Source organism: Pipistrellus kuhlii, unplaced genomic scaffold, assembly GCF_014108245.1.
Source record: "Pipistrellus kuhlii isolate mPipKuh1 unplaced genomic scaffold, mPipKuh1.p scaffold_m20_p_6, whole genome shotgun sequence".
In the NCBI taxonomy this organism is placed as follows: Eukaryota; Metazoa; Chordata; class Mammalia; order Chiroptera; family Vespertilionidae; genus Pipistrellus; species Pipistrellus kuhlii.
Window position 1 is genome coordinate 59,877,637 of NW_023425562.1, and position 26,511 is coordinate 59,904,147.

The 26,511-nt window shown below is 43.7% G+C and overlaps 1 protein-coding gene across 1 annotated transcript; it reads left to right on the forward strand.

Annotated features, from left to right (window-relative positions):
- Positions 1-9,102: 9,102 nt before the first annotated feature.
- On the forward strand, positions 9,103-20,626 carry BMP2 (bone morphogenetic protein 2). The gene is made up of 3 exons (XM_036417987.2): positions 9,103-10,125; positions 11,434-11,786; positions 18,886-20,626. Exons 2-3 carry the CDS (start codon positions 11,441-11,443, stop codon positions 19,728-19,730), a joined length of 1,191 nt encoding a protein of 396 aa, XP_036273880.1. The 5' UTR covers positions 9,103-10,125; positions 11,434-11,440; the 3' UTR covers positions 19,731-20,626.
- Positions 20,627-26,511: the final 5,885 nt, after the last annotated feature.

A 26,511-nucleotide genomic window follows, 5' to 3' on the forward strand; every position in this document is an offset into this window, starting at 1 on the left:
CTAAACCCCCATCTTTTCTGTACATACTGGTAGTAGTTTACTGGAATAATAAGATGCTGAAACAGTAGTTTGCAGAGTCAGTACCAAGTTGGCAAAAATTGTTAGAAATGCAGGAGGCCCTCTGTTAACATTGATTTTCAAGGCATTTAATGTAATAGCTGTTTTCCTTATTTGTGTTATTGATTATTGTGCTCTGGGATTAGACCAAATATTGCCCATCTGTTAGCTACATTATGCATGCAAATTGGCCTTTTATTAATTGTTCAAACACAAAATAACACCCTAATAGCTTTAAAAGATTAGTTTCCTATTGTGTATAGATTTCACTTACTCCTGGATATAGGCTTACTGATATGAGTGAACTTGAGGGGAATAATTTTACGGCTATAATCATTGATAGTTGGGAACTGAAATTTTGGATTCTGGAAGCCACACGAATCTTTTAAAGGATTTTCTAAATATCTACATACTTATACATTGAGCATGTTCCTTTTTCTGCACTTTCTGGTTAATGTCATTCCTATTCCTTTTTCATTCCCTGTGGGCTAAGTGCCATCACTTCTTATCTTTTTAGTCTTCTATAGCCTTCTCCTTCACCCCATGCTTTTGCTGAGTTCAAGGACTCCTCATCTCTTGCTTAAATAATTACAACATCCTTTTAATTTGTCCTTCTGCCTCCGATCTGGCCCTCCTCCAAGCCATCATGCTCACTTCTACCAAAAAAGATTTTTCTCAAAGTAGATCCTATGGGGAAAAGTCCAAATTCCTTTTGCCCAGCGAAATGCTGGCACCCCTCCTTTCACCTCTTCTGTCCAGTCACACTAAATTGCCGGCCATTTCTTTAATGGATCTTGATGTTTCATGCTTTCCTGCCTTTACCCCTGCTGTTCCTCCTGCCTGCGATTCCCTTCCCCCTTGCCTATCTTCCCAACACCTGCTCAGTTTTCACGATTCAACTCAAGTATTCCTTCGCTGCCCTCCACCCCGGGGAAACATGTGATCTGCAAGGGAAGGTGGTCGCTCTATTCTTGGTTCAGTTTCCGTACCTTGTATAAACTTCTATTTGATCGGTTTGTATAACTCACCCTATTCATCTTTGTAGCCCCAGAAACTGCAGAGCTTGGAAAAGTAAAAGTCATTGAATGAATAAATGAACAAAGTGAAGGAAATAGGTTTCCAAAGCCAACCATTTTATTTCAGTCTTGGCAGAGTGTGATTTCAGTTTGAGGCACTTCAGATAGGGCTATCTCAAGTCAGTAGAATATCCAGTGTTTACTTTGAGTTGCCTCATAAGCTGACTCTAAGACAGGGATTTGAGTGCAAGTCAGTTCCAGGGAAGTGGTGGAAAACACACCATCAGGGGAGTGGAGAATGGAGACAGGCAAGGGAAGGCCTCCAATAAAGGAGACATTTTCAAGCCAATTATCACTGTGGGTGACTGGAAGTTTGGGAGTCAGTTTCCATCATACACCTCAGAGAGCCCTACCTCACAGTACTCCACCCAGAGGTCTGAGGGAGGTGACTAGTTGAGCGCTGTTCCTTGGGGATAATAATTCCCTAGCTCTTTTGGCCAGCCACACATGTGGGCAGAGCACACTTCTCCACATGGGGAAGGGCCTTAGTTGGCAATCAGGAGAGGTCTGAGCTGAGGAGCTGGGAAGGCGTTGACATACGGCTACATTGGGTCTTCAGTGCCCGTGAGTGGTCATTGGAGAGTAAATACTAGAGGATGAAATATTTTCTTGAAATCTCTCAAGTCACACATATCTTGAATTACTTGCTCAGTCAGCCAGTTCTACATTAATTAGGGCAGAAAGCAAAACCTTTTTGTCTGCCATTAAGACAATTTGTGTAATATTCAGCGCCAGAATATCCATTAAGAATCACTGGTCAACATGATTCTCTTAAATTGCTATTGTTCAATCTAAGTATTTTTTTTTAATCATAATTCTAACCTCGTTGCCCTCAAGGCCCTTTTACCTTTGCAAAATTGTCTTACTAATTAATAGGTAATGGAGATGAAAAGAATTTGCCATTGGTCCCATGTGGGCTCTATGGGGCCATGAGGATGACTCACAGTCAGAAAGTAACTACGCCAGACTTACTGAACTGCATGTAACCCAACAAATTGTGACAGGTGCAAAAACATGCAAATAAAGTTATAAGTAGTAGATAAAGAATCACTGAGTATTAATTAGAACTCAGAAATGTGCTATTCTCCTGGGAGATTTCTTCTTGTAAAAAAGAAATAACCACACAGAAATTTTCCAACAAAGCCAACTCGCAAACCCCATGTTGGTTTTGCTAAAGGCCTCCAGATAGCATCAACTATTTCATGAACTATTTGGAGATACTTTTCAAATACCGATGTTTCCTTCTCATTATGTTCTCTCACTTGTTTACTCAACTACCTCACCTTACTTCTTCAATTCTATGTAGTTTCCTTCCCACTTCATTTTTCTCCTATACCTGTGATTTTTTCTTTATACCTCAAAGAGCTGCAGAAAACTCTTAGTTTGTCTTGTTGTTCCCCAAGTTTCACTGGCACTGAAGACTGTGGACCGTCGTCTTCTTCTGAAAAAACAAACAAACAACAACAAAAATGCCTCCGATGAATTCTAAGACAATTTTCTGTTGTCTGTTTTTCATGTCTCTAAAACTTTTCTGCAACGTCTTCTGCACCTTCCTTGGCAATCTCTTCCTCTTCATGTGGCTAAGCCTTAGCTCAGAAATCTGCAATCCAAATCCCCAATCTTTTTCCTGAACTCCAGACCAGTGTCTGATTACCTGTTCTATACTTCCATGAGGATATTTAACCAGACCCTCATAAGTACTTCCACAAAAAGCCACCCCTGAATTTTCCATTGGTTCCTGTTTACACTCCTAACAGCACTTCTAGTTGTTTCTCACCCAAGCTCCAAACCTACAAATACTCCTCCCTCTCTCCATCTCCATGCTACACTTGCCCATCTCCACTCCTCTGTAGCTTTCAGATAGACTTATTTTTCATGTGGACTTTAGGCCCCCATTATCACTTATATGAATAATTATAAAAGCTACTGTCTGGTCCCTTTACCTCCAGTCTCTTTATACTCCCTCTTCCCTGCCACCATACTCTACCACACATGAACATTTTTTTCCTAACATGCATTTCCAACCATGGCATTTTTCTGGTCAAATTATTTCACAATGATCCATTTATACAGAGTACAGTTCAAACTCCTCAGACTACCAGTCAAAAATCTTGAGGTATGCTCTGGCCAGTGTGGTTCAGTTGGTTGAGCATTGTCCCATGCACTGAAAGGTTGCCGGTTTGATTCAATGTCAGGGAATATGCTCAGGTTGCGGGTTTATTCTCTTTTTGGGGTACATGAAAGAGGCAGCCAATAAATGTTTCACTCTCACATCAATGTTTCTCTCTCTCCCTCTCCCTTCTTCTCTCTCTAAAAAGCAATACAATTTTGTTAAATTTAAAATAAAAAGCAAACAAACTCTAGGTCTTGAAGTCTGCTTACCTTTCAAAACTGACTCTGTTGGGTATTCGCTCTTCGAACCCCAGATCCACCTTTTACCTTGCTCTGGGACTAAAGTGAATCTCCTTGGGTTGCATAGACTGAGATTTCCAGCTTCAACATAATCTCCTCTCTTTGAGAATGATCTGGATGTATGTATATGATGGGATACGACTCCCCTTATTAGGTTATGTTATATGGCAATGGGTGGTGAGGTTTTTGTAGATATAATTAAGGTTCTTAATTAATTTGAGTTCATCCAAAGGGAGGTTATCCAGGTCAGGCTAATATAATCAGGTGAATCTTTTAGAAGAGGGTTGAGCAAAGAGACGCTCTTTGACTGGATGAAAGAAGTGATCATGAGTGAATTCTAAGCTGTAAGGAAATGAATTAGGCCAAGAACCTCATGAATTTAGAAAAGTACACCAATCCTTAAATGAGGCTGCAGCCCTGACCAGCACCTTAACTGTTGCCTTGTGAGACCCTGAGTAGATCCCTGACCCATACAAACTTCGAGCTAAAAGGGCATCAAGCCATTACGCTTGTGGTAATTTGTTACACAGCCCTAGATGACTAAAGTATTTGTCCTGGTCCAATCAGGCCAATGGAGATATCGACAGATATTCAGAGATTAGGAGAAAAGAAAGGTTGAGCCATTTATTCTTGCTTCCAACTCTTTCCCAGGTGTCCCTCAATCAGAGGTCCCCCCACTCTGCCAATGGCTCTCTCGTATAGCTACAGCTTCTATTAGGCTATCCCTGTTCACCCTGTACCCCTGTAGGCTTAAGTGTTGAAAAGCTTCCTAAAGCAGGGCAAGGTACTTCACCATTCCTTGTCATTTTCCCTCAACTCTAGCCACACTTTTGCGCAATTTTCTTTTGGTAAACCTTGTTAAATTCTTTGTTAAAGAATGTGCCATCATTTTCCTGCTGGGTCCCGGCCTGAAGAATAAGGATAAGTTTATAAATATCACTTACCATAGTATGTATTGCCTTGACCTTATCCAAACCCAACTCCAAATATGAACCTTGGTCCTCAAAACACAACACCACATTTTATTTCCTTAAAAATAAACATTTTTATTGATTTTTAGAGAGAGAGAAAGGGAAAGGGAGATAGAAAGAAACATTCATCTGAGAGTAGAATATCAATCAGCTGATTTCTGCATGACACCAACCAGGAATCAAGCTCCCAACCAGGGTTCAAGGTCACAACTCGGACATGTGATCTTACTGGGAATCTAACCAGCAACCTTTTGGTGCACAGGATGATGCCCAACCAAGTGAGCCACACCAGCCAGGGCAATACTACATTTTCTTATCTGATGTCATGGCCTTGGGTTGCTCTTACTAAATGGAATCATTGGCTCTTCACAATCTAATTAACACAAGATCAAAACATTTAAGTATCATTGACAACTTAGACAAATATGTTGGTAGTTGGTAATAAAATAATTTTAATGGATACGTAAAATAGCTTATTGGGAGACCATAATTATTTTTTCTGATGCATGTGTTTATTTAACATTCATTTTTGGTGTCTCCCAAGTGCAAAAGAAAAATAAGAAAACATTCAATCTTTTAAGAATCAATTATCTTAATTAATTTGCATGTGTATAGTAATTCCAATTTTTGTCTTAACACATATCTTCACATTTATTTTTAACAACAGCGCTGTGAGAGATCAGCTATTAACTTCTACATATTATTCATGAAGAAACTGAGACTTAATTTGTTATTGCCTTAGATTGATGATCTTTCTGTTTAGTAATATGATAAAACTACCCACTGTTTAGTAATATGATAAAAACAGAAACAAGAAAAGAGATATATAAAGTCCTATCTCTCAAAATCAGACCATAATATTTTAGGCATAAAGCCAAAAAGATTCCAAGTCTACACATGTTATGCCATCTGAGACAGACAGAGCACATATTTATTTATCCCGATCAGCAGATGAGGTGAAGAGCTGACTATTTTAAATCCAGCTATCTATCGCCAAATCACAGAATTACCAGTAGAATCTAAGTCACCCAACCATGTCTTATTTGTAGACGGCCTACTGTGTGCATCTTAAAATACAATCTAGTCAAGTCACAAAACGCATTCTCTCTTTAATTTTTAAGATGAAATCAATAACTCTGATTTGACTGAAATCAATAACACCGCCTTGACCTACTAGGCCTGGTTTTACAAATAAATTACTCCACCCATCCTTCCTACCATATGTAAATATTAACTAGGTAAAAGTTTGACTAAATGCTGCTCTTTTGTTGTGCCTCCTGGTTTCTGTGAAAGAAACTGATCCAGGTAGAACTGGTGTTGGGTGTCACACTAGTACCAAAGGAAGATATATGTTAAAAAGCCTGGAGGTTTCTCTGGGGAGTTGCCACAGGTTTCAGTGGAATGACAATTACAAGGAACACGGATCATTGAGTGCCTTCTATAGCTTTTACAATAGTGAGGATCATTATTTTAAGGTTCATTTGCATAATGGTTGGCCTAGCAAGAACAATGGTGAATGCTAATAGCCTCAGGATGCAATAAAACATTATCTGGGCTGAACTTCTAGAGGAGAAGTTGCCAACGTATGACTCTTTAAGTACTTAATTTCATCCCAGGTTGAGTCCACACACAATCAAATACAGATTTCTGCTATCTCTTAAAAAAAAAAAAAAAAAAAAAAAAAAAAAACCTGGCAAGGAATGACTGGAAGAGAAGAGCAGCAACCTCCTTTATACAGAATCCTTACTAGTAGGTTTTGCTTTTTTTTTCTTCCTACATAACTTGCTGCCCCACCCCCACCCCCAATGGCTGAATTTGAAACTACCATCTTCCCTCCCCCAAACAATTTCCCACTCCGCCTCTTCCCACACCCCACACCTGGCAAATACACCAAATTTGATGCACCAAAAAAGAATGTCTCATCCTATGGGATGAAAAACTTTCACTGAACCTTTGGAAGAGATAAAGTTGACCATAGCTAGCAGTTTGTGGTGTTTTAAAGGCAAACAGATAGGGTTGCCTCAAACTAACAACCCTGCTTTCTGAGATGAAGGTTGAAGGTGGCTATTAACAAAGAGAATAAAAAGGGATAGGTCATCTCCATTTAGATTTATCATTTTAATTATTCCTATTGTGTAGAAATTGAATAGGTATGGTCATCCTGTGCTTTGTATCCCAATGCAGTCTTGGGAGATTATTTATCTATTTTATTGACTTCTTTCTCCCAGGAGTTTGAACTCATTTTTACCACAAGAGGGCAGCCATCTCTAAAAAACAACCAAAGGGACTGGATCTTAAGACAGAAAGAGCCAAAATTTAGGAAGTTGTGCTTGCGAAAGGCATTCATTCAGCAGTTCCTCAGAAATCGCACAATCGCCCATACAGCAATCTTGTGATGGGCAATACTGAAATGGAATAAAGTGTCCAGAAATGCCAGTTTTCCCTCAGACTCGTGACTATCGAAGATTATTTCATAAACTAACAAGGTTCCCATTTCGCAAGTTATGAAGGCCTAAAGCTGGGAGACATCCTTGATGTCATCACCAGAGATTTATTTTTCATCTTTACTTGAAGAGCATCCAACAGCTATCAACTTTCTCCTCTTTAAAAGCTGCATACTGCTTTTGGTCTCACAAGTTGGGTTTTGTTTTTTTTTAAATCTCACTGCTGACAGAAACAATTGTTAACTTCTCAATTAAACTTTAGGAAAGGAAATAGTTTCAAAAGCACAATAAACAATTTAAACTTGTGTCTATGAGTAGAATATGTTCTATTGCTAAGTAGTTTGGTGTCCAGTGATTCAGAATAACAGTCAACTTTCATAGCCCTTTATTTTCAGGGGGGAAAGAATTTTTTAAAAAAATATATCTTTATTGATTTCAGAGAGGAAGGGAGAGGGAAAGATTGATAGAAACATCAGTGATGAGAGAGAATCATTGATTGGCTGCCTCCTGCACCCGGGATAAAACCTGCAACCCCAGCATCTACCCTTGGCTGGAATCGAACCTAGGACCCTTTAGTCCGCAGGCTGACACTCTATCCACTGAGCAAAACAAGCTAGGGCAGAAATTCTTGACTATTTGCTGAACCCCAACTCCCCATTTATTTCCCTAGTAGGTAGGCTTCCCTCTGAAATACCTTATTTGACCTTTATACTTTCAGAAACAGCAAGTGCCTAATTCCCCTCTGTGGGTTGCTAATCCGATTTATGTGAGCAGAACCTGGAATTGTTTTAGCTTCCCAACTGAAAAAATAATACACATGGGTAGTAGATTGTTATGAGCTCCTGCTTCAGATTTTTCCCTTTCTGGTTCACAGGCTTGAAGGTGCTGTGCAGTCCAACTTTGTTTTGCCATCTGGCCTTTTTCAAAATTTTTTTGCCCTTGGCTTCTGGGATCACTTGGGTGACTCCATTGCCCTTAGTGTGGAGGATCCTGGAATCCGAGAGGGAGAGGATGCCTGGAAACTCAAGAGGGCAGTGGACTTGGGGAATATGTCAGCTGAGAAAGACAAGGGACTAGACCATATGGCACAGACCTGCTGCTGGGGCCTGGTGGAAGGGGTTGGAACAGAAGGTTCTAAGGTCTCAAACCGGAATTGTCTTGTAGGCTTGGCTCACACCGTGCACACTTCCTCTGAATTAATCACCTGCCTCAGCGCTGGGTGAGATAAATATCACAAGGCATGAAGTGATTGCTACCATAAAAAGAAATAAAATCCCTCTCATCCTCTCTTCACGCTGGCACACACACACACACACACACACACACTCCATTGCACGTGTCATGTATAGCAGGATGACATCCATTTCATATAGGCAGCTATATTTATAGAAATATGTGCTTCATTAGAATATATTTACATGTACAGGTAAATATACATACCTATGAGACATACACACGTTTATGTGTATATTACATTTATCCGAATAAAGTATGTGCACATTTACATAATATAAACGGACACATGTGTTTACATATATAAATACATATATCTGTGTGTTCAAGTTTAAACAGCACCCAGTTTTCAAACTTCAGTTTTCTTTGACAGAATGGTCTACCCCGAGCCTTTGCCAAGATGCTTTGTAACTTGGTGGAGTTTAGCTTTGTTTTGACTGGTCTGTTCCCGAAAAACTTCAAACTGAAAGTTAAATAACGGGCCAGCTAGGGAAATAAGGATGTAACCCCGCATTTGTCCCGGATCGCGCCCCCGGAGCGAGAGCCAGGGTCAGGCGCCCCGGGAGCTCTCCGGGGCTGGAGGCGCGAGCGCCCCCGTCCGCGGCCGCGCGTCCCCGCCCTCGGCCCCACCCCGCCGCGGCGGCCCCGGCGCGCCGTCCACACCCCTGCGCGCAGCTCCCGCCCGCTCGGGGATCCCCGGCGAGCCGCGCCACCGAGGGGGAGGTGTTCGCCGCGGCCGGGAGGGAGCCGGCGGGCGGCGTCCCCTTTAAAAGCCGCGAGCGCCGCGCCACGGCGCCGCCGCCGCTGCCGCCGCCGCCGGAGTGTTCGCCCCGCCGCGCTGCGCTGCGCCCGCCGCTCCGCTCCCGCCGCTGCCGCCGCGGACTGTCAGCCTCCGCGGGCTCCGCCGCCCACCCGAACGACTTCGGGGAGAACGCCTCCGGGATTACTGGGGTCTCCTCCGGGGCATCCGCGCCAGAGCGCCCGGCTGTGCGCGCCCCTGCGCCGTGGCCTCAGCTGCCCGGGCCGCGCCGGAGCGAAGGACCGACCGGCGCGCAGAGCCTCTGCCCGGGAGCCCAGCCTCGGCGCTGCGATGCCGATCCCCTCCTGCGGGGGCTCCGAGGCTAGGGGTGCACCGGCCGGCGTGTGATCGGACCCCTGACCGGCCGCAGACGGCACAGCAGCTCGGCCCGGGGGCGAGGAGAGCGCGACCACCCACCCGACTCTGCTGAACTCGCCGGAGGAGAATGCGCCCGAGAACGACGGGGCGCCCGAGCCGCGGGGGTTCCAGCCGGCTAGCGCGGATGGGGGTGCTCTGGAGTCAGGCAGAGTGATGTGGGGGGGCAGCAGCTCGCCTGGCACCCAGATCGCCGCTGCGCCCTCGCCCGGACCCCCCGTCGCCCAGGATGGCTGCTCCGAACCATGGGCCGCGGCGGAGCTAGCGCCGAGCGCCCTGCCTTCGTCCCCCGAGTCCCGGAGCCGCTCCCGTGCGGGGCCACGCGTCCCGCGGGCGCTGGGTCCTGAGGACGACGACAGCACCAACTTTTCCTTTTTCCACTGCCTCCCCGGCCCCGCACTCCTCCCCCTGCTCGCTGTTGTTGTGTGTCAGCACTTGGCTGGAGACTTCTTGAACTTGCAGGGAGAGTGACTTGGGCTCCCCACTTGGTGCCGGTGCCTTGGCCCCGGTGGACCTGAGCCGCACCGCCCCCGAACCCCGTCCCCCCACTCTTCTGGGCCCGACCCCTGTACGCCGTTCCCCGCCAGAGGAGAGGAACTGCCCGGCCGGCACCCGGGAGAAGAGGAGGAGGAGGAGGAGGCAAAGGAAGGGAACTCTCTCCCTGCGCCAGGTCCTTCGGCCAGAGCTTTTTCCATGTGGAGGCTCTTTCAATGGACGTGTCCCCGCGTGCTTCTTAGACGGTCTGCGGTCTCCTAAAGGTAGAGGACGTGGGCCCGGGGCTGAGCCTGGGGGTGGGGGGTGAGCGCGGTGGTGCCCTGGCGGCCACTATCGCTGAGTCCTTCCCCATCCCGGGTCCCGCCAGGCCGGATGTAAACAGAACCCCCTCCAAGTCCACGTGCAGCCGAGCCCGGGCTGGGATGCCCCCATACAGCTGCTCCCCTTCCCGTCCCCCACCCCACCTCCCCAGCACACACACCCCGGGCGACAGCCTCGCCCTTTTGGCTCAAACTCTTCCGCCCCTCCTCCTCCTCCTCTCTTAGGTATTTTATTAGGGCTGTTAACACTTGGATGATTAAAGAAAGCCAGAGATCCCCTTGAGAGGATGACCCTGGCTTTCACCCGTTAGCTGCCAACCTGCGTGCCCTGCCATGGGACATCCCTTCTCCCTTCCCCGGGCTTCTCCGGGAGACCTGCTGTCCCTCCTCAGAGCCACGTCCCCTTTGGGAATGTACTGCAGGTTGGGGTTTCTCCCTGCTTGCTTCCAGGAATTCCAGGGACACCTTGTACTGACACGTGAATTAATAGATATTAGCTGCTCACGTAATCCCGGGAAGATACCTTTGTATCGTGACTGCATCAGGGAGGGAAGGGTCCGGGGTTGGAGTGGGGGGCTGTCTGTCCGTCCTGACATCTCTGAGGTTAAGAAGCACCGGCCTCCAGGTGTAAGTGGCTTCGGAAGTTGTGGCCTTGGCTTTCCTAGGTCTGGAATCCATAGACTTGGGGTGTGTGTGTATCAGGAAGTTCTATACGGTGCCTCTAAGGAAGTCACATGCACCACTTGTGCGTGTTTTTAGGCAAAGCGAGCGCCGGGCAGAGTGTGTGTGTGTGTGTGTGTGTGTGTGTGTGTGTGTGTGTGTGTGTGTTGGGTTTGTTCAGAGGACCAACAAGGGGTGTCAGACCCAGGAGTGGCTTTCCCACAGGCTCCCCGCACTGTGTCAGCGCCGCGAGTCTCATAGAAAAAACAGGTGACAGTCACTGACGCCGGGGGAGGGTGGAAAGGGGTCTTTCCAATCATGCTGGAGGACTGAAGAGTGGAATAGGAGGGAGAAAGTCTCAAGGCTCTGGAACGAGGACCCCTCCATTCTCCGGGGCGTTCTAGCTCCAGCTGCTCTGAAGTATCTTCCCCACTCCCCCCCCCCACCCCCCGCAAATGGTTAAAGCCAGGTGGGCACCCTGGTGGCGGAGGCGGGCGGACCGAGCGGGAGCCGGGAGCCGAGGCCGCGGGGGCGGGGTGGGGGAGGGCTGGGCGGGGAGCTCGGTGACTCACGTCGGGGCCCTGTCTGCAGGTCGACCATGGTGGCCGGGACCCGCTGTCTTCTAGCGTTGCTGCTTCCCCAGGTCCTCCTGGGCGGCGCGGCCAGCCTCATCCCCGAGCTGGGCCGGAGGAAGTTCGCGGCGTCGGCCGGCCGCTCCTCGTCCCAGCCGCCCTCGGACGACGTCCTGAGCGAGTTCGAGCTGCGGCTGCTCAGCATGTTCGGCCTGAAGCAGAGACCCACCCCCAGCAGGGACGCAGTGGTGCCCCCCTACATGCTGGACCTGTACCGCCGGCACTCGGGCCAGCCGGGCGCGCCCGCCCCGGACCACCGGCTGGAGAGGGCAGCCAGCCTCGCCAACACCGTGCGCAGCTTCCACCACGAAGGTGAGGCGTGGAGCAGGGGAGCCGGGGCGGGGACGGGGGCGGGGAGTCCTCCCGCAAGCAAAGCGCCTGGGAGGCTGCGGGCATCCCTGGAAGGGCAGCTTGGCCAGGGCACGGAATCCCTTTCCAGTCTAGTCTCTGTAAGGAACCTTTCTGAACCTGGCTGTAGCTCACTGCCTGCCTGTGTGGTGGTGGGGGGAGCCAGGGATTCCCCATTGGTAAATCCGCACCCTTTTCCTGGCTGGCAGCCAGCAGAGCGGCTCCTCCTCCTGGAACTGGAGAGAAATCAAGTGATGGGAAAGATGAGGGCAAAAGGCATGCCCCTAGTCAGCTAAACGTGCAAGAATCCCATAGGGGAAGATGAGAAGGAGGAGGGCAGGTTGGGATCACTTTCCGTCTGTTTGGAAGCCCTCACTCTATAAATCTGCCTCTCCTGCTTAAGCAGGGGGGTTTCAGGCTAGACAGAGCCAAGCGCAGAATTTTCTGAGATTTGTATTGAAAAATCAAAGCCCAGGGCCCCGAAAGTCTTTCTAATTTACAGTTGATCTGGGCCTGGTTTGGAAATTTCCGAATCCCTATCTAATCCCTGTGGGAGATCAATTCCACAATCATACTGTTTCCACAATGACTTTCTTGTCTTGTGCTTAAATCTGAGATGAACTCCCAGTAGAGACAAGGGAAGCCTCAGATAAAGCTCTTGCAGCAGCTGCCTGTTTTCCTTCACCTGCACTGCAATGTGGATTTTCTTTTATGGTACTGCATGCGGTTTTTCCAAGGTAGGGCATTCTGCTTGTTTCATCGGAAAGACATTCCGTGGATACGGAATGTCTTAGAGCAGCTCTTGGAAATCTCTGTGTTGTACCAAGATTTTTAGAGCATTTGGTCAAAAATAGGTTCCACTTCAATTCTTTTTCTACACGTTTACATTGCCTGCATTCTAAATAGAGAATAGAGCACAGGTTCCTTCAAGTTCTAGAGAAGGGTACAAAGTTGCATGTCACCGGGCAACCACTTGTTGGCTATTGGAGGGTTGGGAGCGAAGTTCCCTTTTTCTTGCCTAGCCCTGCTGAGGTGGTAAATTTCAAGTGGAATCTACAATCTGATATGTAGAAATGTTTTCATCACAGCCTTGCCATGATTAGAGAGCCAGCTCATCATTTTCAGCTGATGCTGGTTAGAATAGTTTTTTTTCTTCTTTTTTTCTTTTTTTTTTTTTTTTTCTTGGAGGGTAGAAAAATAAGAATGTCTGCTTGAGCCACTGCTCCTGGAAGTGTAGCATGGAAACCATTCTTTACTTTTAAGGCCAGGTATGTGTCTCTTATAACATAAAAGGAAGATCATTTAAATCATTTGACACCTAAAACACTCAGTTGCATGAGGATTCCATCAGTGACGGCTACATATTTCTTTCTCTACAAGTGGCTTAATCAAAACCGAACTGGCTGCAAATTATTTGAAGGTGCTATTTTTAACTTAAATAGCATGCATAGTTAATAGGTCAGGATCTATATCTTTAAAAAATATAAATGTTATGTGTGAAATAGTACAGAAGTTACCAATTTGCTTAAAATCAATTTTTTAATAGGTCTTAATGCAGTTAGGTGATAGAGAAAAGCTATGTAATTTTTGCCTCTACTTTCAACCAATCCATTTCTTGTTATAACTAGTATATCAACATTAGGTTACATGTTGCATATTTTAAAGACCATTTTTATATCTCTAATAGCCAGGATTTGGTTTTTATAAACATCCCTGGGGCATGGATAGCCCTTCAAATCTTTTAATAAACCATATGGTTAAGGTGGCTGGCTTAAGAGCAGAATTTGGCTCATATGGAACGAATAGGCATTTATCTGGTAAAGGACCAAAGGGTCAGATTCCAAGAGTTACTTGTTGGTTTTGTTTGTGGGTGGGATCTGGAAGATTTGGTGAAATTATGAGACAAGAGACATGATGGCATTCTTCCAACCAACGTGTGAAGATAAAGGGACCACATGGAAGGTGATCAGAGACAAAATTATCAGTTGTCATTTCTCCTCTTAAACTTTGTCTTGTCCTTTCTGCAGTGGCTTTTTTATTCAGGAAAGCCCAAGTGCTGAAAATTTTTTTCTTTTTTCAAAGTCATTAAGAAGTGCTTTGACCACATAAGCCTTGCAAGCTGCCACTGAGTATAGAAAAATTACTTCTCTAATTGGAAAGAGTGTTTTGTGCTTTGCTGTAGTGAGAAACACATTGAAATGGGTTGGCTTCATTGGCTGTGCAAACAGTCTTTATAGTTTCCTGTAAGGTTGGAATATACAAGGACCACATGCTTGCTCTTCAGACTCTGAAAGACAGTCTTTTTGTGTGAAGTAACTGAATTATTTGCCTCTGTGACAAAAGTTTTGACATAGAGATTAACCCCATTCCCACAGCTAGAATTATTGTGAAAATATCCGTACAACAGGCAAGTTCCCTGTGAAGGAGAACTTGGGTCACATTCCAAGGGCAACCAAAGGATTTGGGCAGTATAAACCTCCGAAAGCAACATTTTCCTGGTGGGCTTCCCTGGTGTACCCAGGTATTTCAGAGTGATTATGAAAGACCTCTGTAAATAGGAGACACGTTCTGTTTGGAAGTGCTCAAAGGGATTGAGGCTATGGTGCCCAGTGGTAGTTCTTGCACTGTTTTCTGATCTCCTGTGTGTGTGTGTGTGTGTGTGTGTGTGTGTGTGATTCCTCTATAATCTCCCTTCTCTTTGAGCTATTTTGTCTTTGTTTTTGAGTCTTGCCCTTTGTGTATTTCACTAAGTAGTCAGAGGACAATAAGAGGGCACCAAATCATTCCTAAAGTGTTGAAGCTAAGGGTGGGTAGAAGCCAAATCAGAGTTAGTGATTATGGCCATTATGACCATACTTTTCCTTTAGCTGCCATCTCCTTTGTTGTCTTTTTAAAAAATCGAGTCATTGTAACCTTTGTGTTTTATCTTTTCTCCTTGATATAGCAGTTCTGTAACCATTATCTTATATTCTAGAAAGTATAATTTATTATTCTCAGCCACTTTGATTTTATTTCAGGACAGTAATTTCCAACCTTACTGATTTTCTGGACTATCCCCAGGTTTTTGTTATCTTAATGGATCTTTTTTTTTTGGGGGGGGGGGGGGGGTTGTCCAGATTGTGTTGCAAATTCTCAAAACATAAGGATCACTCACCTTTTTTGCTAAAACTTACCATATGATAGGACTAAAAGGCAGCCACAAAATATCAGTGGTTCCAAACAAGATCTGTATGTCCCAGCGGGTCCTGCCACTGCACTCTTCTGCTCATTTAGTTCTTTGTGCTCCCTTGCCACACTTGGGTGGTGTGTTTCTATCCCTTTAGCTGGAAAATAACTCACCGCATGGTTATCATTATATTAATTATTAGAGTACTCGTAATAGTTCTGACTTTTGCTTGAGTTTTTGACTCATCTCTATGTTATGTAGTGCCGTCTAGTGGCCGAAATCTTGGGAAATGCAATAGACTGAAGTCCATAGCTCTGCTCTTCGTCTACTAGCTCTGTGACCTTAGCAAAGTCACACAACCTCTCTGAGTCCAACCAGTTCATTCACAAAAGGAAGATAGTAGTTTCTCTGGAATCAATTTGATGTGAGGTAATTCATATAAAGCTCTCAGTCCCAGGCCAGGGAAAAGAAGCATTCATCACCCTAGCTATCATTAGCATTATTACTTCTTTCTTTTACGTCACATTCTCCCCTTATCTAGGAAAGAGCAGGCCAGAATAGACCTAGGCTGGCTGGGAGATTTCAGCCTTATCTTTGGATCATTTTGATGTAGATGAATAATTGACAGAGTGTAGCTGGTTCTTCGCTTTTGAAGGAGAGTTTAAATCCCTGGCCTTATTTTTCTTTCCCCTACATATTTGCCATCATAGCTTCATTTATTTGGTTAAGAACTTTTAAATAAATGTGAAGAACATTTATTTGGTCAAGAACTGGGTTCAGGAACCCAGGTCTGAGATAGGCTGGAATCCTCAAATCCCTTGGCAAGTTCAGATTATTCCACAAGGGTTATTTCCAGAGAATTAACAACTGTACAAACCTCCAAAAAAGCATTCATTACCTACTTAGGTCAATGCTCTCTATTTTCAGACTCCCCAGGCTTGCTGTGATCATTTGCAGAAGTTTTTTCTTTTTCTTTTTCTTTAATTTACGTTATTTCACATCGTTTTTGACTTTTCAAACCTGAAGAAAAACTTGATGTTGGGGTTTTCTGAGAACTTCAGACTGTAGTCAGGGGTATGTTGTCTTGTAGGCTTTTGTATTAAGGAGAAAGAGGGCTCCTTCAAGGAATAGGATGACTGAGATGAAGCTGAAAGTCGGAGAAAAGGTCTTCACATTACTTGATGTTATTCAACAGTGCTCCCCATTTCCCTCCTCCCCCACTTTGTTAAGGTAACTAAGTGATTATTATCCCCAGTGAGATTTTGAAGCACATGAAATTGTCATTTTTATAGGTTAAATCTGGTCAAAAGGTGGCAATTTTATCTGATTCCATTTTATATTTATCTTAGGAGGGTTATTGTTCTATTTTATTCCTCCTTTGTACTCATCTTCTGTACTTCAATTACCTGTCTCTCATGCTTGCCTTGGCGAATGTCCCTTCCTCGTCGTCCTCTTGGCTATGTGTGTGTGTATCCACGTGCCTGTGTTTATAATTTTTTTTTTTTTTAATGTAAGCATTTAGATTCAGAGTTTCTGTTGCAATTGGGATTTCTCTGGGCACCTTCATTAATACAGCCAGTCAGCATTCCTTTTTCCTCTGATATCCTCTTTCCTCTGGCAGCCCTTGGCTTCTCTGCTTAACGAATGCACTCAGGGAAAACATCAGAGGACTCCTGAATTTCAAGGAGGAGAGGAAAAGAAGCTCACTACAGTTCTTGATGCTTGTTGGGAAACGCTGAGGGCGAGCCCAGTTGCATGGGTGGGAGGGTTATTTTAAAAATAGTGCCTGGTCTGAAGTATTGCTCACTTTCAGTGCGGTTTAGAATGTGGATGGCTCTCAAAAGGTATCCCCAGTGGGTGTGGGTTAGAGGGCTCACTTTCTGGCCTGATAGTCTCTGTGCCCAAGTACAATAGATGAGTTTTAAGAGGTATTTCTACTTCACAGGCCTCGACTCATTCCTTGGCCAACATGAGTGGTTCTAAGCATTTTCATATCATTCAACAAAAAGGCCCTTAAAAATGTGCTCCCAGCAAGTTGTACTTGAATGTGAAAAGCATCCCTTAAAACTTGTGCCCTCTAGTATCACCTCATCTGGGAGCTTGCTAGAAATGCAGAATCTCAGGCCCTACCCCAGACCCACTGAGTCAGAACCCGCATTTGAAGATGTGAGGTGTCCTAGCTGTTTTGTGTGAAGGTTAGAGTTGGAGCAGCTTTACGTTGAAGCATCGTTCCATAATGTGGCATAGCCTGCCCCTGTTGAACTCAGTGCTTCCACTTAGCCTGCATTGATCATGGCTGCTTTGATGATGAAGGTTTACACAGGTTTCCTAGCTCTTTGCGTTAGGAAAAATGCAACAATGAACTTAATGAAAATAGGGTATCCTCTTATGGCACATGTGTCAAACACAAGGCCCGCGGGCCAAATCCGTCCCGCCAGGCCTTGCAATGTGGCCCGCACCGCGCTGTCATCACTGCACTCCGCTGCGTTTCCATCACAATGACAGTTTATGACTGTTCAGTAAACCATTCGGCCCGCGATTTAGGCTGGATTTTAGATTTTGGCCCCTTCTCTGATTGAGTTTGACACCCCTACTCTTATGGTGATGACCTGGAACTATGGCCAAATAGACTTTGTTAGCATTTACATTGGATCCTGAATGAAGCAGATATGTTTTTTGAAAGTCAAATGACAGACTGTAGTAAAGCTAGAAAAAAATGCACCTAAATATTTCAGATTCTAGTGTTGTGTACTATCAGTTTAATAACATTGGGTACCTCTGATGACTTGCAGACTACAACATTCAAGGTGCTATGCTATTTTTTGTATTGTTTTCTTAAAAAAACAGTACTCCTTATTATTGAAATTCAGGAATATTAAATCAGAATGAGCATTTATGCATAACCCACTTAAATGTCTGTTTTGAAATAATGACAGTAGATATATAAAGATTATTCTGTAATAGGATGAGATTCTCTTTCTGTGTTATATCTGTCATGATGGCCTTTTTATAGATTTTTATCAGTTTTTTTGTTTTGTGTCTATTCTTGGGTAGGTGTTTGTTTTTTAAGATGATTTATTTTTTGAAAAGATAAAGGAATTACAAACATAGGAGAGTCATTATGTTTCTTCTAAAAGCATCTAAAATGAGATTTTGATGTTGAGGTCATAAGGAGGTGAGAGGACAGACAACACTTGGGAAGATATTTCTCTTGAAATTGCCTTAATTACTACAGTGTCCCAGTACCACCCTTACGTTTGCAAAGAAGTAGATTCCTGTACATGCCTTTGTCTCTGGATTTTTGAGTAAAATAGTAGGGTGTGCTTTGCAAAATGTCATCGTTGATGTTGAGTTTCAGAGTCTTTAATTAGGAAACTGAAATCTGTATATCGAGATTTGTAAATCATCTAAATTGCAGAGCAATGTTTTAGAATACCGCTTAAGGGATTGACATTAAAGCCTTTTTCTTTTTACAAAATGCAATAATTTCCTCAAATCCTCACTCATTAGACCTCTACTAACTATAGTGCTGACTTTTTTTTTTTTTTTTTTTTGGCCTTAAAGTCTGTGAATTCCAAAGAAATGCTTCACCGTTTCCCCCATTATTATAGCCACCTGGAAGCAGTATTCATTAAAAACATAACAGTGAATGATGACATTGTGTTTCATGATAGGCGTATTAGAAATATTAGAAAAGAGAGAGACTAGGAAAGGGAGACTATTTTTAGCTAAAAGGGGGAATTTTTTATCTTCTGGCTGCCAGCTTACATATGGGTGAAATCATACGCTGAAGTGAGATATACAAATTCTTACCTATAATCAGATTGTCATTACTCATCTTACCCAAGTATTTTTTGTTCTTCTCTCCCTTCCCCCCACCTTTTCATATCAAATTAGAATCTTTGGAAGAACTTCCTGAAACGAGTGGGAAAACCACCCGGCGATTCTTCTTCAACTTAACGTCCATTCCCACCGAGGAGTTTATCACCTCCGCCGAACTCCAGGTTTTCCGGGAACAGATGCAGGAAACGTTGGAAAACAACAGCAGTTTCCATCACCGAATAAATATTTATGAAATCATAAAGCCCGCAGCAGGCGGCTCGGAGCTCCCGGTGACCAGACTGTTGGACACCAGGCTGGTTAATCAGAACGCCAGCCGGTGGGAGAGCTTCGACGTCACCCCCGCTGTGATGAGGTGGACCGCGCAGGGACTGGCCAACCACGGCTTTGTGGTGGAGGTGGCCCACCTAGAGGAGAAGCCCGGCGTCTCCAGGAGGCACGTCAGGATTAGCAGGTCTTTGCACCAAGACGAGCACAGCTGGTCCCAGATCAGACCCTTGCTGGTGACTTTTGGCCACGATGGGAAGGGCCATCCTCTGCACAAGAGGGAGAAGCGTCAGGCGAAGCACAAGCAGCGCAAACGCCTCAAGTCCAGCTGCAAGCGGCACCCTTTGTACGTGGACTTCAGCGACGTGGGGTGGAATGACTGGATCGTGGCCCCCCCGGGGTACCACGCCTTTTACTGCCACGGGGAGTGCCCCTTCCCCCTGGCCGATCACCTGAACTCTACGAACCACGCCATTGTGCAGACGTTGGTCAACTCCGTGAACTCTAAGATTCCCAAGGCGTGCTGCGTCCCCACGGAACTGAGTGCCATCTCCATGCTGTACCTTGACGAAAATGAAAAGGTCGTATTAAAGAACTACCAGGACATGGTTGTGGAGGGTTGCGGGTGTCGTTAGCACAGCAAAATAAAAATAAATATATATATATAAATATATATATTTTAGGAAAAAAGGAAAAAAAAAAAAACCCAAGTTGACACTTTAATATTTCCCAATGAAGACTTTATTTATGGAATGGAATGGAGAGAGAGAGAAAAAAAAAAAAAAAAAACCACACAGCTATTTTGAAAAATATATTTATATCTACGAAAAGAAGTTGGGAAAACAAATATTTTAATCAGAGAATTATTCCTTAAAGATTTTAAAAAATGTATTTAGTTGTACATTTTATATGGGTTCAACCCCCAGCACATGAAGTATAATGGTCAGATTTATTTTGTATTTATTTACTATTATAACCACTTTTTAGGAAAAATAGCTAATTTGTATTTATATGTAATCAAAAGAAGTATTGGGTTTGTACATAATTTTCCAAAAAAAATTGTAGTTGTTTTCAGTTGTGTGTATTTAAGATGAAAAGTCTACATGGAAGGTTACTCTGGCAAAGTGCTTAGCACATTTGCTTTTTTGCAGTGCTACTGTTAAGGTCACAAGTTCAAGTCCAGAAAAAAAAAAATGGATAATCTACTCTGCTGACTTTCAAGATTATTATATTATTCAATTCTCAGGAATGTTGCAGAGTGGTTGTCCAGTCCATGAGAACGTAATGTCCTTATTAGGTGGAATATTTGGATAAGAACCAGACAACGCTGATCTAATATAGAAACCCTCCCCCCCACCCCTCAATTTGCAGAAAGGGTAAAAGCAGGACCAATAGAAACAACTAGGAAAATGATAAACCTGCAGGAAAGTGAATGATGGTTTGTTGTTCTTCTTTCCTAAACTAGTGGTCCCTTCAAAGGGGCTGGTCTGGCCAAAGGATTAAATAAAACATACGATTTCTTCATTATTGATATTGTGGTCATGTATAATTAAAACTCTTATCCAGTGGCCCTCGTGAAGACTTGGAAATGGATTTGCATTTAACTTTTACCTCATCTGGGAGCTCTTTAGGCTCAAGAAGGACCCAATTCTCTAACATCTCCCAACACACAGCAAAACTGCACTCACCGTGTTCTCTGCCCACCCCATTCTCTGTTCGATCAGCTTGCTTTTCTTTCCAAGGTTATGTGTTGGAACACATTTCTCCAAATGTTAAACTTATTTCAGATAATAAATTTCAAAGCTCTGGCATTTCATTTTATAAAGTCCAACCTGTAAGAAGAGAAAATGATGTGTTTGTACAGCATTCACAGTGATTACCTCGGGTTTCCAGTTTTTGCTTCCGAAGTTACCCCTTTTGGAGGGAGGTGGGGGAAAGGCAAGGGAGGGTAGGGAATTTGCAAGCAAGTCACTTGATAATTCAAATTTGCACCAAAGGAATTACCAGTGATTTAGCAGTTCCCATGAACCTCTTTGGGTCAGAAAGATTTAAGAGAAAACTAAAGCTACAAAACAGGCAAAACCTGGGGAATCCAAGATAAAGTTTCAGAGATGATATCCCATGCAACAGAGGCAACGGTGCCAATAAATTAGAAAGGGAAAGTGTCTGAGATCAGCTTCTGCGAGGACATCTGCCAATTGGACTGAAGCCCAAGCGGAATGAAGTCAAATTAGGCTGCTCAGAATGAACACTTAACAGTGGCAGGGCTTCTGTGCTCCCGGGCTGAAATCGGACCCAAGGAAGGGTTCTGTGGGTGGGTATGTCAGCACAGCCAGCGAACCCACAACTCCCCATTATTTCACTGGAAGTATTTTAGGTCAGTTTCTAGGAATTTGTGTCACCTCGGATCCTGCTAAGATTGGTGAGGCCTAATTCTAATATCTTTTTCTAGTTCTAATATCCTTGCCTTGGAATTGGTTTGAGGGAAAAGGGTGGGGTGGGGGTGGGAAGTAGTGTATTAGCAATGGAATAGACTCTTACAACCAGATTCTTTCCAGAAATGAACTTGCAATGACCGTGAACGTAGTTACATTTTGGGTGTGATAGGTTTAATCCCTGCCTCGCTCAAGATTATATAGATCATATTTTTAAGTTAATAACGAGCTGTCTTTTATTTCTTTTGTTATAATCTTTCAGTTTCTTTTTATCTGTATCCCCCTTGAGCTCTCGTATAGGATCATGAGGATTAGATCCAACTTGACGGGAAAGGATAGGCTCTGTCAGCCATTCTCCACCCTTTCTTGCCATGGGAATGAGGGACAGACTGCACAGTCTTAACAACTTAAATATGAGAGAGAGAGAGAGAGAGAGAGAGAGAAGAGAATTTACATCTAGCACAAGCATGTACATTTATTTGGCAGTTGCAGCCACTCTTGATTTCTGTTGCATTGGTTCTGACTGACTTGGGTGAAATGGTTTTCATTGGTATCAACTCAAATGTTTCCTCTTGTGTGTTATATATATATATGTGTATATATGTATATGTAAATATATACACACGGTAAATAATATGTACAAAGATACATATGCAGAATTATGTAATAGATATTTCATATGTATAGATGATGGCATTTTTCAGTTTAGTTACAGAGATTTTGTAATAGTTGAGGACTCTGTCCCTCTTGGCAGCTCCTTTGAGAAACAGAATATTCTTACATTTTATGTTGTTACACACATTTTGGCTTAAGTTCCTCATTCTGAGAAAAAAAAGTGTGTCACAACCCATGGCATGACTCTCTGGAACCTTCAGTCACTGTGCTGTAGGAACCTTGGCATCCTTTTAGAGGGGGTGCTTTAAGAAGTGTAGTAGTTTCTGAATGTGGGGGATCACCTTTCAAAGTATATTAAATTGTGTCATCTGTTTTTGTGCTTGTCTGGGCTGCGTCATGCGCCTCCCTGGCCTGATTTTAACCTGCATGGCAGGTCCAGAATGCTCTGTTCATTTTTTTTTTTTTACTACAAAATCGGGGAGGGGGAGGATGAATGGTTTGCACATTTATCTGTGCTTCCATCTTTTCATATTTTTCTCCTGCAATTGCTACTTTACATTGCCTCTCAAGAGGCCAAGAGTGGAGAGATCTGTAAATCTGATCTAGCAAGCTGCCTAAGCAGTAGATAATCTAAGTTCTATATTTTCCCCTCAATTTTTTTTATTGGAGGTGGAAAAATCATTTGTGCAATTCTCAGCACTTTTTGAAATAGCATATTTCTATCCTATAGTCGTTAATATTAAGATATTGATTCACTGAATATCAATATCTTAATATTCACAGCCCTTCCCCCTCCCCCTCGGCCCAATCTGTTATAAGGCCAAGGAGCACAGCCTTGCAGTAAAGATAAGTGTGACACAACTGGGCAATTATAAAGAGGTAAGAATGCCCTGGCACTGTTCCTTCTGTTTCATTTATGTATTTTTTTTTTTTTTTTAACAAGGGACGGGTAGGGCGAGATGGGGGAAGAAATGCAAGTCCACTTCTGGGGGGTAGATTGCTACCCTCCACCCTCCACCCTCCACCCTGCTGACATAAATTACAGCCTTCTGCGATTCTCCAGGGCAGAGTTTCTGACCATCTCCCTGCCCTGCAAACTTCAAAGTGAACTTCTACCTGACTTGCTCTAAGTAAGACTTCTTAGGTTTTAATGTGCACATGAGTCACCAGCACCGCCTCGGGGAGAAGGCGGCATTAATGTGTATACAGCCCTGTTGGGATCCTGCTGTAGGTTCTGTTTCAGTACGTCTGGGGTGGGGGCCTGAGATTCTGCGTTTCTAACGTGCTCCCAAGGCCGTTCTTGCTGTCCTCAAGGAAAACTCATAATTATCTTCTTAATCACAACAGCAGAAAGTTGGATCACGTGGAGGCTCCCCTACCAAGTAGCACGAACAGGGGGAAACAAACAAACAGCAAAACCTGTAAACAGGATGGCATCTGAATACATTTCACCATCCCTGAAATGATGCCCTACATAGTTTTTTTTTTTTTTTTCAAAGGCATTCTTTGCCCCCACAAGATGACTGGCAATTTTGTGTTCTAGCCACCCTCAGACATGAAAACACTTGGTTGCTTATCTTGTAAAATCTGCCTCACTTGCTTGCTCGGGCATGTACGTAGTCAGTTTAGTCAAATACGTGTCAGTACATCTATGTGGATGGGGGAGCAGGTGCAAGCCCTTAACGTACTTTAAAAAAGTTTAACACTTAAGTCAGTCCTCTGAGCTGATCCCGTGTGATCTTAGTGCCAAGCGTCTGAGTTAAAAGTTTTCCCTTTGAAGACAGCAACTCGATGTCATACATTTGAAGCATTTGTTTATACTAAAAGATGATGCTTGCCTTTGTGTGTGTGTGTGTGTGTGTGTGTGTGTGAGTTCTAAGACAGTTTGCTGTACAACACCACCATTGAGCCTAGAGGGTGGTATAAAGCTGCCCGAGCTGGTATTTGAGGTTTGATTTCATGGAGATTGGAATTCATGATGCCGAGGCCAGCTTCGCGTAAGGTGCTGAAGTGAATGGGCTCAGGCTAGAAAAAGCAAAGGAGATCAGCAAAGAAAGAACTTTGTGTTTGCACCCTCTTTTCAGCCAAATCTCCCAGGAGGGTCACCTGGCAGCCTCATTTTACGGTGAGGGGAGCACTTTTGAAGATTTCCTACAACCAACACAGATTTGAATATTTGTTGAATAAATTCTGGGATGAATGAATTTCTTATCTCAAATATATCTTTTTTTATATAATACCTATGTTTTGTATAGATATTATATTTGCATACATTATACACATATATTTTCCTTTGGATATTATATATATATATATATATATATATATATATATATATATACACACACATATAAAATATGTATGTGTATATATACCTAAGTAAACTTTGATTTCTTCCTTTCTAAAGTCAGAATGCTGAGTGTAGGGTGCCTACGTTTTATTCATTAGGTTTATCATTTCATTTGGGTTTCTGTGTTTTGAATTGAGTGCCTCTGAGGTGCTTAAGCAGCATGCCAGGCACCGACTGGAACACCACTTCCAGCCCAAGTTTGCCCACGTGGGGGGGGGGGGGGCCCTCCCAGGCAGTGCCAGGAGTGCATTATTGTTGTCGTCTGCTCTGATGAGATCTCTCTGCAGACCAGCGATTTGCTTAAAGCTTCCCTCGTAAGGAGCATGATCTCATCTGGACTGCATTTACACTGGAACCACTTGGCCACAACACTACGAGAGAATAATTATTGAACTATTTTACTGTACAACTATTTCCAAATTGTTGATTTTTTATTGATTTCAGGAGGCAAGCTAATTGCCCCATGGCAACTTGATGTGAACGTTTAATGAAGATCAGGAAACAGAGTTTATGAAAAGCTTTTGTATAGTAACTGCAAAGTTTCAAGAACTGTTTTATACTTCCTGACAGTGCTGGGCCCAGCTTAATGGTTTGTTTTTATTACTTAAGAGTGTAAACCTTGCTTTAGCCCAGTGTGTGGAAACTATACCCTCATCCCGCATTACGCATTTGCAAGTTGCTTTTTACTCACTCCCAACTTCCTTTCCTGCCATCTACACTCAGGGACCTTTTTCTGTTTTAATTGTCTGAAAGCAAGTTTCCCCCTCTGCACGCTGAGAATCTTAGCACACGCACACGCACTCCTGAAGTTAAGTGTCTGTATTGTTTCACTTTGTTTTGGGTGGAGTTTCTTTTCAGCACCCGGTTGCTAGACAACCACCCTGACAAAAGTTAAAGATTGAAAAGGCATTTTTAAAGATGTGGAGGCCTGGCAGCTGACTATTTTATCTTTGTCTTTCATGTGGAAGGCTTAGTTTTCTTCCCAGGTTGCCCTGGCCTTTTGTTGGGTAGATGGCTGGTGGGAGATTATTTGGATGTTGAGCTCTAACTAAGGCATTATCTGTTTGAGAACTTTCTGAAGTGTCGTTCCCATTTGCTGGAACACGCTTCCCACCTGGATGGACCAAAAAACAAAACAAAACAAAAAAAAACCAAAAAAAAACACAGAAAGAAAGAAAAAAAAGAAGGAAAAAAAAAAAGCCAGCTTCATTTCCAAGGGTGTGTTTTAAATCACTAATAAAGTTGAGCTCCAGCTCACAGCTGCTTCGATTGTTGCAAGGCAAAGAAGGAGGGAAGAGAGATTGCTTTCTGGGGCAACATTCGGAAACACAAGGCTTTGGTTTATGGAGAGCACAGTCTCCAGGAAGCTGCGTTTGCTTTTTTGATCAATAGTATTGGAAATTTTTTTTTTTTTTTAATTCTGAAAAGCCTAATTTTAAATCAAAGTCATTTAAATCGCTCGTTTCAGGGAGATGTTTCAGGAGCGTGTTATAAATACATGATCTTTATACATCTGCCAAGTTGGACATGTGTGCACAAGTCCGTTTTGCATGTGTACACGGTTTGCAGCTGATGTGCTTTCCTCACTCCGGGTCTGCCCTGTCCCTCGTTCATCCTCTGAGATGCTGCCTCTCTGACTCTCCTCTTCACAGGGTTCTCTACGCTGGAATCCAGTCTAATCCATGGAAAACTTTACCAACTCCGCTGATTCATTTACAGGCAGGATTTCCTGGCCTGGGGATCAAACGGGGAGCCCTGAAGTTTGTTCATCATAGAATGTCTTGGAAATTAGGATCTTCTGAAGCCCATCTGGCCTGTGCATATAAATTTGACATTTTCTCTTATAAGGAAACCTTACCTTTGAGTTAAAAATCGCTCAGTCACTGGGTGTCACTAGTAAGCCTTCCTTCCTCACCAGTACTTTAGTACTGTCAACACAATAAGCCATGACAAGAATGATGCTTAAACACCAGAGCTCTGCAATAGGTGTATTTTCCTAAATACAAATAGGAAACG

Bases quoted from the DNA above. Each gene is read 5' to 3' on its own strand.
- BMP2 (XM_036417987.2), top strand. From the start codon at position 11,441: ATGGTGGCCGGGACCCGCTGTCTTCTAGCGTTGCTGCTTCCCCAGGTC. The intron at 11,787-18,885 runs GTGAGGCGTGGA...ATATCAAATTAG, and splicing joins GCGCAGCTTCCACCACGAAG to AATCTTTGGAAGAACTTCCT.